Source organism: Balaenoptera physalus (genome assembly GCF_965194825.1).
Source record: "Balaenoptera physalus genome assembly, chromosome: 3".
NCBI lineage: Eukaryota > Metazoa > Chordata > Mammalia > Artiodactyla > Balaenopteridae > Balaenoptera > Balaenoptera physalus.
In genome coordinates this window covers 26685138-26703047 of record NC_138890.1, presented here as the reverse complement: position 1 = coordinate 26703047, position 17910 = coordinate 26685138, and the positions used below count along the sequence as shown (strand labels likewise).

Sequence of the window (17910 nt, the reverse complement as noted above, 5' to 3'; positions counted from 1 at the left end):
CAAAAGACAAGAATGGCTAGGGAGTCACAGAGATGTTGACAAGTTGATGGATCCAGAGAGAGTTTGGAGATTAAAAAAAAAACAAAAACCAAGCTTCAAGAGGTGATGAAGGATTGCAGGGAAAAGAGGCGTCAGGAATGACAAGGCTTCTGGCCTGACAACACAGTGGAGGACGGTGTCCCCTCAGAACACGAGAACAGGACCAGGTCAGGGAGATCTGGGTTTGGTGTCTTTGAGACTCCAAAAGATGTCAAGTGGGCAGAGGGATGTACTGAGTTAGTCAAGGAGATGTGATGTACAAACAGCTATAAAACAAGGCAGGAAGCGCTAAAGGCTTTGGGAGAGGTGGATGTAAAGGTCTGTGGTATCTCCTAGAGATGGGAGAGCTCACTTCCAGCTGGAGCAAGGGCAATCAAGGAAGGCTGCATGGGGGAGATGGTAACAGGGATGATAATCAGGATGGTCTGATTTACTCAGAATGAGAGATAGGTGAGTATTCAAAGGGCAGGGCATGGGCATAGACAGAGAAGAGCTCTGGTCACCATTCAGGGACTCTAACCTGAGACTCCCCAACCCCTCCACTCCCCAGCTGAGGGGCAAGGACTCACGAGAAGCTGCTTCTTCTGTGCGTGCTCCTCCATCTTCTGCTTCATGCTCTCCTTCCGCTGCTGCCTGGGGAGCTTCTCCACCTCATTCTTCACCTGCACCAGAGACAGCAGAGAATGGCTGGGTCAGGGTACCTCCACACTTCATACTGAATAAGCCTTCAATCCCAGAACTCCTGGGCCAGGGAGACTGAAGATGAGGCTCAGCTTTCTAGGCACTACCCCGACTCTGCTCCCCACTCCGCTGACAGATGGCACCTACTGGCCACCTGTCTGCTGCTGGGTCCAGTTTCCAGACTCCTTCAGAGCAGACAGATGCTGTTTTTGCTGTTTGGTATCCATCCCCCTTCTTCTGATGGCAGCACCTCAGTTTCCTTTAGGACAGTGTTTCCCAACCTCTTTTTAAATTGTTGCCCCCTCAGAAGCCCTTTTAGACATTTTTTCCCTAATTACCCAACACCATGAAATTTTAATCCCACAGATATACTGTCAATCTGTTAGATCATTATAACATCTAAGATGTTTTTAACTCCTTGGGGGTGCTATCACCCCGGTTGAGAATGCATGCATTAGGTAGCCCCTGCTCAGTCTCCGAGGTTCAGGTGTGGCTGATGCCCCCAGCCCCATCTGACTCTAGGCTGGGCATATGATCCAAGCTGTCAATCAGCATATTCCATGCCTTGGCATCTGGGATTGGTTCAGAGATGAGCGTGTGATCTTCGCTGGGCTAGTGAGAGCTTCAGGATGGGTGCTGGAATTATTGGGGAAAGCCACTCTCTGTCCTTTGGGGTTGCTGAGCTGGGAGGATGTAGGCCATGGTGGACCACCCTGGAGGGTCTGCCTGAGACAGAATCAATGCATAGAAGCAATGTTAAGAGATGAAGGATTCCTGGTGACACTTCTACCCTCCTGGTCAGAGACAGGAGTTCTGGGTTTGATGTCTTTGAGACTCCAAAAGATGCCAGGTGGGCAGATGGTGAACTAATAGTATTCTCAAGCCAGCTGGAACTGGCTTTCTGTTTTTTATGACAGAAGAAGAAGAGATTCATGACACTTCACTATAAGGAAGCTAGAGTTCCTCAAACAGTTTTCTCTGAGTAACCCATACCTTCACAGTTACCTGACACCCCAAAACATGCACTCACTGACAGGGCTCTTAGGAGCAGGTAGTGAAGGATTTTTCCATACTGTCCATGATCAAAAAAGAGCATTCCAGGAGAGTTCTACTTCTGGCATGGTGAGGTAAGCCAATGCAGCCCCTCATTCCTGCTGATCACAGTGAAAAACTCTGGATAAAATACAAAAAGCAACTAACTGAGGACTCAAACAAAATCAGGTGGCTATGAAAGGGAGTCAAAACTTATAGAAGGGGCTGGTACCGGGAGTGAGTTTCCTGGGATTTTTTTTTTTTTTTTCCCTTTTGCTCTCCTGGCTTTGCCCCTGTCCTAGACAGTGATGCAGTGGCTAAAACTGTAAGAAACATTGTGTTTCTGGCCAAAGAATCAGGCAAAAGTCAATAAAATTAATAAACCTTTAGTCAGATTGACAGAGAAGAAGGAGGAAGTGGAGAAGGAAAAGGAGGAGGGAGAGGAAGAGGGTACTACAACACAAATTACCAGTATGAAGGGTGAAAGAGAAATCACTACAGATCCTACAGTCATTAAAAAGGATACTAAAGGAATTCTATGAACAGCTTTATGTCAATAAATTCAGCCACTTAGGTGAAATAGACAAATTCCTTGAAAGAAACTACCAAAGCTCATTCAAGAAGAAATAGATAACTAAAACCAGAGTGACATTACAAGAAAACCACCAACCAAATCCTTTTCGTAAACATAGACTCAAAAGTCCTCATCAAAATATTAGCAAATTCAATCTAGTAATATACAAAAAGTAAACTACATAATGACCAAGTGGACTTTATCCCAGGAATGTAAAGCTCATTCAATATTTGAAGACAAAGCAATGTAATTCACAATATCAATAAAGAAGAAAAACTATATGATCACATCAATTGATATAGGAAAAACATCTGACAAAATGCAACATCCATTTATGACAAAATCTATGAGCAAACTAGGACTAGAAGGGAACTTGCTTAATCTGAAAGAGGGAATCTACAAAAAAACCCTAATGCTAACATCATACTTAACTATGAAATACTAAATGTTTTCCCCTTAAGACTGGAAACAAGGCAAGGATGTCCACTCTACTATTCCTATTCAGCATCCCACTAGAGGTCCTTGCCAGCATGATAAAGCAAGAAAAAGAAACAAAAAGCATATAGATTAAAAAGGAAGAAATAAAACTCTGTTTGCAGACATTATTGTCTATGTAGAAAATCCCAAGAAATCTATTTTTTAAAAAGTACTAGAACTGGTAAGTGAGTTTTGTGAGGTCAATATACAAGATCAATATACCAATATTTTCCATACTCTAGCACTGACATTAGAAATTGACATTAAGGGGGACCTTCAAGATGGCAGAGGAGTAAGCTGTGGAGATCAACTTCCTTCCCACAAACACATCAAAAATACATCTAAATGTGGAACAACTCCTACAGAACACCTACTGAAGGCTGGCAGAAGACCTCAGACTTCCCAAAAGGGAAGAAAATCCCCACATACCTGGGTAGGGCAAAAGAAAAAAGAAAAAATAGAGACAAAAGAATAGGGACAGGACCTGCACCTCTGGGAGGGAGCTGTGAAGGAGGAAAAGTTTCCACACACTAGGAAGCCCCTTCACGGGCGGAGATGGGGTGGGGGGCGGGGGGGAAGCTTTGGAGCCACAGAGGAGAGCGCAGCAACAGGGGTGCAGAGGGCAAAGTGGAGAGATTCCTGCACAGAGGATCGGTGCCGACCAGCACTCACCAGCCTGAGAGGCTTGTCTGCTCACCCGCCAGGGCAGGTGGGGACTGGGAGCTGAGGCTCAGGCTTCGGTGGTCTGGTCCCAGGAAGAGGACTGGGGTTGGCTGCATGAACACAGCCTGAAGGGGGCTAGTGCAACACAGCTAGCTGGGAGGGAGTCCAGGGAAAACTCTGGACCTGCCTAAGAGGCAAAAGACCATTGTTTCGGGGTGCCCAAGGAGAGGGGATTCCTTCCCCGTCTGCCCACAGAAGGCAGAGCAACGCCTAAACGAGCTCCAGAGACGGGCACGAGCCACAGCTATCAGCTCGGACACCAGAGACAGGCGTGAAACACTAACGCTGCTGCTGCAGCCACCAAGAATCCGGTGTGCAAGCACAGGTCACTATCCACATGCCCACCCCCCACCCCCCCGCGAGCCTGTGCAGCCCGCCACTGCCAGGGTCCCGTGATCCAGGGACAACTTCCCCAGGAGAACACATGGCTGTTGCAACGTCACGCCAGCCTCTTCCGCCAAAGGCTCGCCCCGCATTCCCATTATAACTACTGTACCCCTTCCTCTCTCCCCCACTGGCATGAATGAGCCAGAGTACCCTAATAAGCCGTTGCTTTAACCCCATCCTGTCTGGGTGGGAACAGAAGCCTGAGGGCAACCTACACGCAGAGGTGGGGCCAAAACCAAAGCTGAACCCCAGGAGCTGTGCCAACAAAGAAGAGAAGGGGAAATCTCTCCCAGCAGCCTCAGGAGCAGCGGATTAAATCCCCACAATCAACTTGAGGTACCCTGCATCTCTGGAATACCTGAATAGACAACGAATCATCCCAAAATTGAGGCGGGGGACTTTGGGAGCAACCGTAGACTTGGGGTTTGCTGTCTGCAACTGACTTGTGATTTTTATGTTTATCTTAGTATAGTTTTTAGCGCTTGTTATCATTGCTGGATTTGTTTATTGGTTTGGTTGCTCTCTTCTTTTTCTTTTCTTTTTTTTAGTACTTTTTAATTTTTTAATTTTGATTATTTTTTATTTTTTAATTTTAATTATTTTATTTTTTTTATTTTTTATTTTTTTATTTAAAAAATTTTTTTCTATTTTTTTCTACCCTTTCTTCTGAGCCATGTGGCTGTCAGGGTCTTGGTGCACTGGCCTGGTGTCAGGCCTGAGCCTCTGAGGTGGACGAGACGAGTTCAGGACATTGGACCACCAGAGACCTCCTGGCCCCATGTAATATCAATCGACGAGAGCTCTCCCAGAGATCTCCATCTCAATGCTAAGACCCAGCTCCACCCAACGGCCAGCAAACTCCAGTGCTGGACAGCCCATGCCAAACAACTAGCAAGACAGGAATACAACCCCAGGCATTAGCAGAGAGGCTGCCTAAAATCATGCTAAGTTCACAGACACCCCAAAACACACCACCAAATGCAGCCCTGCCCACCAGAAAGACAAGATCCAGCCCCACCCACCAGAACACAGGCACCAGTCCCCTCCACCACGAAGCCTACACAAGCCACTGAACCAACCTTACCCACTGGGGGCAGACACCAAAAACAATGAGAACTATGAACCTGCAGCCTGCGGAAAGGAGACCCCAAACACAGCAAGTTAGGGAAAGTGAGAAGACAGAGAAATATGCAGCAGATGAAGAAGCAAGGTAAAAACCCACCAGACCGGGCTTCCCTGGTGGCACAGTGGTTGAGAATCTGCCTGTTAATGCAGGGGACACGGGTTTGAGCCCTGGTCTGGGAAGATCCCACATGCCGTGGAGCAACTAGGCCCGTGAGCCACAACTACTGAGCCTGCGCGTCTGGAGCCCATGCTCCGCAACAAGAGAGGCCACGATAGTGAGAGGCCCGCGCACCGCGATGAAGAGTGGCCCCCGCTTGCCGCAACTAGAGAAAGCCCTCGCACAGAAACGAAGACCCAACACAGCCAAAAATGAATAAATAAATAAATAATAATTAAAACATGTGACCTTGTGTTATGCAAAGATTTCTTAGATAAGCCGCTGAAAGCACGATCCCTAAGAAAAAATGATAAGCTGGACTTCACCAAAATTAACTGCTTCTGCTCTATGCAAGACACTGTTAGGAGAATCAAAACACAAGCCACGGACTGGGAGCAAACATCTGCAAAATATATAACTGACAAAGTACTTGTATTCAGAATGTAAAAATAACTGTCACAATTCAGTAATAAAAAAACAAATCACCCAGTTAAATAAATGGGTAATAGGTTTAAACAGGTACCTCACCAAAAAAGATAGATAGCAAAAAAGCACAGGAAAAAGATACTCAACTTTAGTCATTAATGAAATGCAAATAAAAAGCCACAATGAGCTACCACCTCCTATCAGAATGGCTAAAATAGAAAAAATAAAACTGATAATACCAAATACAGGTGAGGATGCGGAGCAACTGGAACTCTCACACATTGTCTTGGAGATGTAAAATAATACAGACTCTTTTGGGAAAGTTTGGCGGCCTCTCCTAAAGTTAAACATACACTATCACCTGACCCCAAAATCCTACCAGCTATTCTTTATTGTCTCTTCTTCCAGTTCTTGGGTGTTTTCTTTCATGGTTTTAGGTTTGTAATCTGAATTCGGCCCCTTTGTTCTTTAGCTTTAATGGTCTTGGATTAGGGTTTCTCAACCTTGGCCCTGTTGACTTTGGGAGCAGATAATTCTTTGTTGCGAGGGATGTCCTACGCACTATGCAGGATGTTAATAGCATCACTGCCCCTACCCACTAGATGCCGCAGCACCCTCTCCCCAGTTGTGACAACAAAAATGTTTCTAGACACTGCCAAATGTCCCCTGGTGAGCACAAGAGTCCCTGGTTGAGAATCACTGTGTTAGAAGTCCTCATAAAATATCTCCAAAATCTCATTTGTGCCACTTCACCTTCCACTTCCAAGGGCTCCCTTGGATATATGGTACATAACCATAATTCAGCACCAGTCAGGTGTTCGTCAAAACGCCTCTGACAGCCCCATTTGAGGCATCGTACAATTGAAAGGATGCATTAGCTTAGAAGTGTGCTTTTCAAGCTTGATGATGTGGCTTTCCAGGACGGAAGATGAGAAACAGCAGTTTGGAAAAGGGTCTGGAGGTTTCTGCTAAAGGCACTGAAAACAGTAAGAAGTCTTATACCACTGACAATGGAGGGAGAAAGCAAAAGAACATTCAGAGTAGTCACATGGAGCTACTTAGCAAAGGGACACCTGGACCTGCTCGTAAGTAACCCCTGAGGACAGGGATGTACCAGCGCCACTCTGGCTGAGGTCTATAAAGAGAGGCTTTCTCTCCCTCCACCTCCTTCCCTCAAAAAAAAGAAAAAAAAAAACGAGGCTTTCTACTACATGTCAGAAATCCTGCTTTCTGGTCCAACTGCACATCTTTGGAACAGTCCCTGGACTTGTTTCCCATTTTCTCATCAGAAAAAATTATCTGGCCTTTAACTAAAACTTCTAGGGTCCTTCCAGGAATATAACTCCAGAGATCCAGACTATTTAAGAAATAGTTAAATTATGTTTAATGAGTTTTGCCTAGGAAGGCAGGAAAACAAAGAGTTCTGGAAAGATTTCCTTCAAGACTGATTGAATTTGTTTTCAAATTTAGATGATCTAAGAAGTAAGTTACAATTGTCCACTGAGTTTCTCATGGATGTTAAGTGTACTGTGTGCATGGGGACTGAGGAGCAGGCCATCAATTCCATTCTCATAGAACACACTTATTATACATTTATTATATTTCTATATGTAGACACACACAGTACTAGATTTAGTTAATTACTTGAAACAACAATGAAGAATAAATACGTCCCCATTCAACTAGCTTACTAATAATGATTTTTCCTATATGCATACCTCCTAAATGCTAGAAGGTCATTAGTATGATATTTCATAACAATTGCTGTAACCATGAAAGAGGTCCCATGAGGCATCTCAAGTTTTACCCTCTGTTATTTTTGTATGTTTTCTATGCCTGAGATCACATCACGACTGGCTTTCTCACATTCAGTGGATCACAGGGAGATGGACAAGGTGAACCCTTCCTTGCTCTGAACTGATGAAAGTCAAGTCCACGTGGGTCTGTGTATGGTCTTCTTCTCCAGCATCCACGTGTGGATTTCTCTGATGCAGCACTGGGCTGGCTAATGCATCTGTGGGTAACTCAGAGCCTGCTCAGCTGGGGGTCCTACTCATTCCCACTTTTGTCCTTCACCCCTGCTGGTGCATCCTAACCACCAATCCAAGGGCGTACCCAAGCCTCCCTGCTGGGCTTCACCAGCAGCCCTCACACAGGTGACCTTTGTGATCAAAGGTCTTCGGACTGTGGAGTAGGCAATGGCAGGACATGGAATCGTGGGACACCTGGGGGTGTACCATGAAGCAAAGCCCTTCACTGGCCCCCACCAGCAAGAATCTCTAGACCTTACTTTGGAAACTGATAATAATGATAATGGTAAGAATAACCGAAAGGGCCACCATGCAGTAAATGCTTACCAGGTGCCAGGTGCCTGGTCTGCATTCTGTCATTTAGTCTCTGTCCAGAACAGCTTCATGAGTGATCCTGTCATTATCTGCTTTCACAGAGGAGACAGAGGCTCCGTGAGTTTAAGCAGCTTGCCTGAGTTCAGAGTCGGGATTCAAACTCGGGTCTCTCTGACTCCAGGCCCACACAACCACTTCCCTAGGATGCCATCCTAAAAGAACTTGCTTCTCTCTCTACAAGTGGAAAAGACCATCTTCCCCCTTTACTCCCTCTGATAAAAATGTAGTACGTTCTCAAACTTCTTATGACCATGTAACATGCAACTCTTTCCATACTGACAGCCTCTTACAACAATGGCAAATCTGAGGACAGGGGCTGTGTATGATTTGCTCATCACTGCCTAATACAGGAGTGACAAACAGTAGGAGCTCTAAAAATATATACTGATTAGTTAAGTAACAAAACCCCCGCAGCTAGCTCTGGGAACCGGAAGCAAGCGCAAGCCTACACTTTGCCTGCCTCCACCGTGAAGCAGGTTAAAGCCAGCAGCGAGCCCGAGTCCTGGCAGCAAGAATGCCTCACGGGAGGAGAGTGACAGGGTCACAGTCTTACCAAACAGCAGAAGCCAAAAGGGCAAAGAGGTCAAGCATTTCCTTTCCATGAAAACTTTTTGAAGAAAAACACCCAGGGAAAAAGAAAAATCTAAAACCTGAATCTGAGTAGAAGCCCAAGTACCAGATCCCACACACTGCCTCAGAATTCACTGACAGGCTTGAAAACCCTCCCAGAACGCTGCCAACAACGAGAACGTCCACCTTTGTTAAAGGTCGGTGCCGGCCAAGCGCGAGGAACTCCGTGGGGACCCCTCACACCTCCCCGTCCCAGGCACCTCCTCTTTTTTCCCACTTGTACAGTCCCCACAACTCCTTCCCCCACCCACACGTACAAAGGGTGTGCATACATGATGGGGTGAGGAACCAAGAGGAAACTGGAATCCGCGGGGTACTTGTTCTGGGGCAGACACTGGGTGCTTCTCACTTAATGCTCAAAATATCTGAGAGGAATGCACGGTAAACAGCACCGAATCAAACAGCAAACTCCTGCCTCTGACTCACCTCCCTCCGTGATTTGGCTCCTCTCTACCTGTCTGATTTCATCTCGTACGAATCTCCCAATCGCTTCCTAAGCTCCTACCACACTGAACATTTTTTCAGTTCCTTCCAAGCTCTTTCCCACACCTCAGGGCCTTTGCATATGCTGTTCCACCCTCCTGGAATGTTCTTTGCACATGCCATTCCACCCTCCTAGAAACATCCTTCTGGTCTCAGCCTAAATGTCACATACTGATCTCTCCGTAACTTCTCTAGTTAACCAACCTATTTGCTCTCACAGCAAGTATGCAATGGGCAAGTGCTTTTTTATTTGATGTTGTGCTTTTTTTCTTCTGGTTTCCCTGGCAATTAACAACTCCTTGAGTGTAGGGACCCTACCTATTTTGTTCATTACAGTATCCCTGGCACCTCATACAGTGCCACACATGTAGATATTCAATACAACAGTAGCTGAATAACTCTCACTGTGACAGAAGGCAGCCAGAACTCAGGCAAGAACTCGAAAAATATTGCTGGCTCGGTTCCAGACCACCACAGTAAGGCGAACATCTCAATAAAGCAAGTCACGTGACTATCTTGGTGTCCCAGTGCATAGAAAAAGTTATCTTTACACTATACTGTAGTCTGTTGAGTGTGCATTAGCATTATGTCTAAAAAAACACAATTGTATATAACTTAAAAAATATTTTATTGCTAAAAAAATGCTCATCATCATCTGAGCGAGTTGTAATCTTTTTGCAAAAGTAACATCAAAGATCACTGATCACAGATCACCGTGACAAATATAATCATAATGATAAAGTTTGAAATATGCAAGCATTACCAAAATGTGACACAGAGACAGGAAGGGAGCAAATGCTGTTGGAAAAATGGTGCAGAAAGACTTGCTCAACGCAGGGTTGCCACAAACCTTCAATTTGTAAAAAAAGAAAACACAGTATCTGCGAAGTGCATTAAAACAAGGTCTGCCTGTAGCTTGTCCAAAGCCCAGCAGTTTGCTTTGAGCCACACAGCCGAGACTTGGAACCAAGTCTGTGCTCCCGGCAGTGGAGCTGGGGATGTGCTTAGTATCAGCTTCTCCCTCCTCCCCCCACACATCTCAGCCCACTGGCCCATCTCTCAGCAGGAGGTTCAGGACCAGGGTAAGTCAAGGCACTCACCTCAGGCACAAAAGGGAATGCCAAAAAACTCAGTAATCAAGATAAATACAAGTTTAAAAACTCAAAATTCATGCCAAAAAAAAATTATGAACAAAATTCAAATACAGACAGGATCAAGTCCTACACTTGCAGGGCTCAGCCTCATCGCCTCACACTAACCCCAGCCCTGTCGGATCTTGCCTATTTTATTTTATTCTATTTCATTTCATTTATTTTTGGCTGCACCACGCGGCACGTGGGATCTTAGTTCCCCGACCAGGGTTCAAACCCGCGCCCCCTGCAGTGGAAGCGCGGAGTCTTAACCTCTGGACCGCCAGGGAAGTCCCCTGCCTCTGTTTTAAATAGCTGATATTCTGTTCATCATGAATATTTTACACGAATTTTTATTTTAAAACACTGCATCAGAATATTCTTTATCTTGATTATGGAGTTTTTTGGCACCTCCTTAAATTCTGTGCCCTAGACAAGTTGTCTCATCCCAGCCCTGGCCCTGCTCAGCCAGCCAGTGGCCCCGGTTCCCACAGGCAGCCACCGGAGGGCCCCTGGATACACCAAACGTCATGTCCGTCACAGTAAAGTCTAGGAGCTGGGTCCTGAGGTCCCCGAGCACCACAGAAGCTGTTCACCTACTGCTCCCATCTGGAGATTGGGAAGCAGCCTTGATTGGTATGCCTGCCCCAGGGCTTCTACCCTCCTCGTCCCCCTCTTCCCTCCTGAGAGTTTAGGAAAGAAAGTCTGTCCCAGCTTCCCAGTGTCTGGCTCCACAGGGGGAGGTGTGGGCTGGTCTCTGGGACCCAGATGCCCTTCCCTGGGCAGGCTGAGAAATACGCCACCCTTCCCTTGTCTCCGGACCATCTACCTCTTTGCCACCTCCCACTTTCCCTTCCAGCTGGATGGGGAAAGAGGGAGAACAGGCACATAGGTCCAAACTAGGGGGCTGCTGTTCTGGGAGAAGGGAGAGTAGGGCATGGAGGACGTGTGTGCACCCATCCAGCACCCACTGCCCCTCTGGAGACAGCATTTCAAGTTTCCCTGAACTGCCATCCCTTCCTTCCCCCTGCTCTCTTTCAGTGAGGGCTGCTAAGCTGGGGGGATGTACAGGAAGCTGCCTGAGGCCACATGGCGAGGGCCTGCCTGAAACCAAGTCCACACAGAGGAAAGCAGAGCCCAAATGATGGGGAAGGGGCTCCTAATGGCACAGCCGGAGGGTGTAGATCCAGACATAGCTGGATGTGAGCTTTTCATGTATACAAGCTCCCCAAAATTCCCTCTGTTTCTGAGGCAAGGTTGAGTTGGGTTTTGATTACTTGCAGCTGAGAGGGTCCTAATCCTCCTAGACACCCCTGCTTCCACCCAGCACGTACTCACCTCCTTCTTCATCAGCTTGAGCTGCTCCTGGAACCTGGCATGGTCCCGCTCCTGCTCCAGGCGGATCCGCTTGGCCTCCTCCCGGCGGCGCACAGCGTGGTCTTGCTCCATCTTCTCCACTTGCTGCTTTTGCTGACGCTCCAGGTTCTCCAGCTCTGTGTCAAAGAACTTCTTCTTGGCCTGGAAGGAGCAGAAAGGGAAATTCAGGGAAGTCACCTTATACCTGGGAGGGAGATGGGGAAAGCCCAGAGCCCGTGCTCAGACCTGGGTTTGAATCCCAGGTCTATCACATCTTTGCTGTGTGACCTGGGACAAGTCACTGAACCTCTCTGAGTTTTTTTTCTCACATGCAAAAGGAAGACCAGACCATCTACCTCGCAGGGTTGTTGCATGGGGCTCAAAGGTTATGTCCCCTCTAGAGATCCTCCTGTGTGACTCAGAGGAGCATCGTGACCTTCATGAAATGCTGTGTTTATAAGTCAATGCCTAATGAGATCAGGAAACAGAGGAATTGGGCAATTGTTGTGAATTATTCTCCATGCCCAATCATCCTCACTCTGCAACTTCCGCTTAAAGAAAACATGGAAGCAAGAAGCCCTATAGGGACCCATCTTTTCTCACGCTCACATTGATTTCTTGTTCAAAACGTTTGTGCATCTGCTCCAGCTGCAGCTCATGCTTGCTGCTCAGCTGGGTCTGGTTCCGATGCTCTTCTTTCTGGAGCAGCCGAAGTTCTCGGAGTTCCTGGCGCCTGAAGGGTGGAAGGATGAGGACATTTTAGTCAGAAAGTGCCGTCAGTGATCATATAACTCATAGCTAGGGACACTGAAGGCTGGGGCGTGGAGAGGCGTCACACAAGACTGGGGTAGAGGCATGATGCGAACTTAGAACTCAGACTTTATTTGACGTTTATTGACAGACAAAACATTAATAATTTTAATATATAAAGAGTGCTTCCAAATCAATAAGAAAAACAGGAATATCCTAATTTTAAAAAGTGGCACAGAACATGCACAGACATGAAACAAAAGACAAAATCTTTAAATTAGCTATGTGGATATGAAATACAAATTAAGAAGAAATAACATCTTCATTAAATAGGCAAGAATATAGGGGAAATTGATACTTTCATATACTGCTGATATGTACAAATTGACACATTTCTGGAGGACAATGCAATAAGTCTCTGCCTTTTGACATAGTAGTTCCACTTCTGGATACTGATTCTAAAGAGATATTCACAGATGCACAACAAAATTGAATAAGGATATTCATAACAACGTTATTTGTAATAGTACAAAATTAGAAACAAATGTCCATCAATACAGTCTAACTAAATATGTCCATCTGATGTAATTTTATACAACCATTAAAAAAATCAAGTTCTTGCTTGAGATATTGAATTACATGGAAAAAATCTATGAAAAATGCAGCAATTCTTTATGAACAGATAGGGATTGATCCCTGAATGAAAAAAGCAAGCTGTTGAAGAGTGTGGGTCTCTTATGCTACCTACCATCTGGGTGAAAAACAAAAAGGACCCTATATGTGTGTGCACATGTGCATGTGTGTGTTTACTTTCCTATTTAAACACTGAGTGTTTCTGGAAGGATTACACTGTAAAATATTAACACAAGGAGGGGAGCTGGATGGCTGGCAGAAAAGTGAGAGAGGGAGATTTTTCGCTGTTTACCCTCTTTTTCTTGTCGAGTTTTGAACCATGATATTACCTATTCAAAATGTAAATACAATCAAAATTTGACCCCAACCACACAGTGTACCTTCATTTGGTAACATACCTATTGTCACTGTGTATATGTGTGTACACAGAAAAAATACTGGTGGGATAAACCCCACCAATTGTGTTTCTTTCCGGGCAAGTCCATTAAAAATTGATATGTATCATTTATGGAATCAGAAAAGAAATTAAAATGATGCAGAAAGAACTTGGGCCTCCTGACTGTGAACGAGGGGCGGTTCCCTGGCAGCCTATGTCCTATTCCAGTCCCACGTCTGCAGCCTGTACCATGGCCACCCCCGCTGTGGGGCTTTCCTCACAGCTCTGAGCGGGTAGAGCTACTCAGGAACTGCCCACCAACAGCTGCAGGAGGAGAGGCCTGAACGCTCTCAGGGGTCGGGGGGCCTTATTTGAATCTTAGCTCAGCTCGCTTTCCCTTAGGCAGTCGCCCAGTCTTTGCAGGCTCTGTTCCTGCATCTGTAAAATGGGGAGATAATCTTTACCTCTCAGGTTCTTTAAGGTTACATGAGATGATATCTGTAGTGTCTGCCTGGCACATGGCAATCACTCCCCAAGTGGTAACTTCTCGAATGATAACGAGGAAGAAGAGGCTGCCCAGTCTCTGGGAAAAGCCAGAAATGCTTTCTAGGGGCACAGAAGAAAGCTTCCTTGGGAGCCTCTGCATTTGGGAAGAGAGGAGGCAGGAGGTGACTGCTGAGAGCTGACAAAGAGAGGGAGACCCTGACACAAGAGAGACTAAGGCTCAGAGAACAACTGACCAAAACACGAACAGAGAAGAAGGTAAGCAGCCAGGTTCTGACATTTCCTCCCTGACCAACCTGAGTTCTCACAAGGGAAAGGCAGGCAGACACAGGCTTAAGAAGGAAAGAACCAGCAATTTTAGGCAAAACCAGAAAGAACTCTGACCTAGCAGCCTCAATCTGTGAGAGCAACTATTCGGTGACACCATTCAAAAGCCTACGTGTCACCCAGTCCTCCAGAAATGCTAGGATCCAGGTACGACCAGGGACGTGGGCCAGAGCCTGCCACAGCTCGCAGCCTGGCGGCCTGGCCACATTGACAGGACGTGCGGACCTTCAGACCACAGCAGGCAGACAAGCAAAGCCTTGTTCTTTCACTGTGAGCACCTCTTCTCCGCCGCGGCTCAATCTCACCTTTCAAACCTAAGTGGCACCCACTCCTCTGTTTGGGGACCCAGTGCCAGGGCCAGAGGCATCGCTTCTAGACGGGGTGTGCTGGGTCTGGAATTTCAACCCTAGGAACCTAAACTGCCCAGAGGGGAGGTGACGGAAAGGAAACCGAGCCCTTGGGGTCTGAAGATTGAGGAGTACAGGTCACCTCCCAGGTGACCATTAAAACAGAAGGTGGTGTCATCGTCCAAGAGCAACCACACCCACCCCTCCCCCGGCCTCAAGCCTCTCCAGCGCACACAGATGAGGACACCAGTGCGTGCGTGTGTATGTGTGTGTGTGTGTGTGTGTACACGCATATGCATGCACGCAGAAACACCACCAATGAAAAGTCTGCCTCTCATCCCCCTGGCTCCTAGAGGGAAGAAGTACCCTCAGGCATCCAAAACTGCTTCTATTTGGCTTTGGAATGTCTGTGCTTTTTTTTTTCTCCTTTTTATTTTATTTTATTTATTTATTTATTTATTTTTACATCTTTATTGGAGAATAATTGCTTTACAATGGTGTGTTAGTTTCTGCTGTATAACAAAGTGAATCAGCTATATGTATACATATATCCCCATATCCCCTCCCTCTTGCGTCTCCCCCCCATCCTCCCTATCCCACCCCTCTAGGAAAATCAGTCCTTGCTTCTTTTTTTTCTTTTTTTAAAAGAATATTTATTTATTTATTTTTGGCTGCACTGGGTCTTAGCTGCGGCACGCATGTGGGATTTAGTTCCCCGACCAGGGATTGAACCCAGGCCCCCTGCATTGGGAGCGCGGAGTCTTAACCACTGGACCACAAGGGAAGTCCCTGTGCTTTTTAAAGATATGAATGTGTGTGATATGTTAGAGATGTCCTACAAATCAATCATGAATTTAGCCTTCAAAGGCCTGGCCTCAAGGGAGATTTGTGGGTCCAAGGCCTCCCTCCCTAACTGCAAAACCCCTCACCCCCGCCCCTGGCAGCCCCCCAGCAAGCTTCCTGGTCCAGTGGAAGCCGGGTAGAATCCTCACACAGACAGAGCTTCTCACCTGGATGACCTGAGGCAGGTAAGTTCCCACCAAGAAACAGTTTCCTAATTTACAGAACGGCTGAGATAGGGTCTCCCTGAGGAGGGCTGTCAGGGTGCCTGAGCACCGTAAAAGTGCAAAGATGGTTCCTAGCAAACAGCTTTGCCTCACACCCTCCTCCCCACACCAATCCCTTCCAGTTTCACAGGTTTTGCCTCCAAAATGCATGCTGCATCCAACCACTTCTTCCCTCTGTCTGGCCACCATCCTGGCCGGGGTCTCCCTGGATCCCTGCATCAGTCCTGCCCCCTCTACGCCCAGACTCATACGGCAGCGGAGCTGGCTTTCAAAAGGGATGTCACCGCTGGTCACTCTCCAGCTGCTTCACTCCAGCTATACTGGGTATGAAATCCACACTCTTCCACCCCTGCCCACGGGTCCCGGGGACGGCTCCCCATCCTTTCCCTCCCACCTTACACTCCACACTCCAGCCCTACCCTCTCAGGTCCCTAAACAAGCCACGCGGTCAACCATCAGGCCTTGGCCTTGCAGTTCCCTCCGTGATCCCCGGCTCTGCTCGTGGCCAGCTCCTCTCAACCTTCTGGCTCTGCTCAGGGGATTTCCCACAGAGCAGTGTCCCCCGACCCCGGCCCAGGGGCTCACTATCCTATCACCCATTATTCCCTTCACAGCATGTACCACAGTTGGGAATTATCTTGTGTGCTGTTTGTTGGCCCGTGAGGTGTAAGTTTTACAAAGGCAACAGCCTCAACTACCTGGGTCACCACCATGTCCCCCAGCCTGCTGGGGGGTATGGATACATGGGTGAATGGCTGGCTGGCTGGAAGGGAGGGTGGAGGGTGGGTAGGTGGGTAGGTGATGGATGGGTAGGAGGGTGGATGGATGGATGGATGGATGGATGGATGGAAGGGTGGGTGTGCAGAGGGGTGTGTGGACAGAGAGATGGCTGTGTGGATGGATAGATGAATGGATGGATGGGTGAATGAGTGGGTAGAGGGGTGGATGGATGGATGAGTAAATGGAGGGGTGAGCAGATGCAGAGGTGGGTAGGTGGGTGGGTGGATGGATGCATTAGTGGATGGGGGGTTGGGAGGGTTACAGAATGCAGGATCTCAGGCAAAGCCAGCTTCCTTTTGTGTCCTTGATCCCACACTTGGTGCTGTAGACAGACAAACAGCTCTTGCACCAGAAGGACCCACGCCCATCCCTCTCACCGCGTCCCCACCCTATTACCACCATCAGGGCCCTTCCCAGGCTTACCTGAGAAATCTCATCTCCTCGTCCTTCTTCTCATCGTCACTGATGATCTTGGAGGTGGTGATGCTCACCTCCACGCCGTCCACCACAAACTTGCGTGTCCTCTTGAGGGTCTTATTGTGCAGCCTAGAGTTCTGGCCGGGGAAGATCATCAGGCAAAGCTCAGCGTCACAGCTAAGAATCCATGGGCGACACAGAGGGTGCAGCCCACAGCCCTCCTGGCCCCAGAGCCTCAGCCCCGTCCAGGTAGGAGGCGACCGTCCATTGTCCCCCTCTTGCCTCAAGCTTTTCAATGAGGAGGGGAGCCTGAGTGTCTGACGCTGGGCCCTTTCCTCTCCCTGATCTCGCCCTTCAGACACGGCCCATCCCCTGCCCGCTGGCGGCCAGCACTCTCTCACACAAAAGACACGGCGTCAGAAAGAGCGAGCTGGGTTCCAATCTTCCCTCTACCACCTACTGGCTCTGTGACCCTGGGCAAGTCCCTAGTCCTGTCCGAGCCTCAGCTTCCTCGACCTGTCAGAGGAGGTTGCAAAGATGCGATGGGGGTGGGGCATACAACAACACCCGGCTCATGGCAAGGGTTCAACACTTGGTATTTATTTTTGACAGTTATTACTGCAGACCACGATCTCTTATCCTCAATGCCAAAATCCAGAGAGCCCGGAAAACCAGAGTTCATAACTGCTTTGGCAGCCAAATCTGACCTGACCTGAACCCCACAGGAGGCCACGCCCATCTACAGCCACCACGAGATTATTCATAATCTTTATCTTTACTTTTTCCTATGAATAATCATGCCTTTCACGTGTGGTTGCTTACACAGTGCTGCCAGAACTCCTCCAGGAGGAGTTAAGGGTATTTAAATACCCTTTGAAAGTCCTCCATCCTGATTCGGATGAGGCCTGTGGGCCTGCAAGGAAGACATCACGGCCTCTCCCCTCCGACCTCTCCACTGCTTTCCGAGGCCCTTCCTGGTGCAGTGCAGGCCGGCCTTTCCGAGGGCCTGCCAGCCCTGCAAGTGCAGGGAGAGCCAGGGTGGCGCCCAGCAGGAGGCCTCTGCCCTCAAAGTCCCCGCTGACCC

At 47.7% G+C, this 17910-nt stretch overlaps 1 protein-coding gene across 1 annotated transcript in view; it reads right to left on the bottom strand.

Annotated features, from left to right (window-relative positions):
- Positions 1-17910, bottom strand: part of STK10 (serine/threonine kinase 10) — a 117602-nt gene that overhangs the window by 16316 nt on the left and 83376 nt on the right. Inside the window, exons 10-13 of the mRNA XM_082456409.1 lie at positions 16833-16963; positions 12235-12358; positions 11608-11787; positions 609-701 (exon numbers count right to left, since the gene is read on the bottom strand). Of these exons, the coding sequence (XP_082312535.1) occupies positions 609-701; positions 11608-11787; positions 12235-12358; positions 16833-16963 (528 nt within the window). The remainder of the gene's footprint in view (positions 1-608; positions 702-11607; positions 11788-12234; positions 12359-16832; positions 16964-17910) is intronic.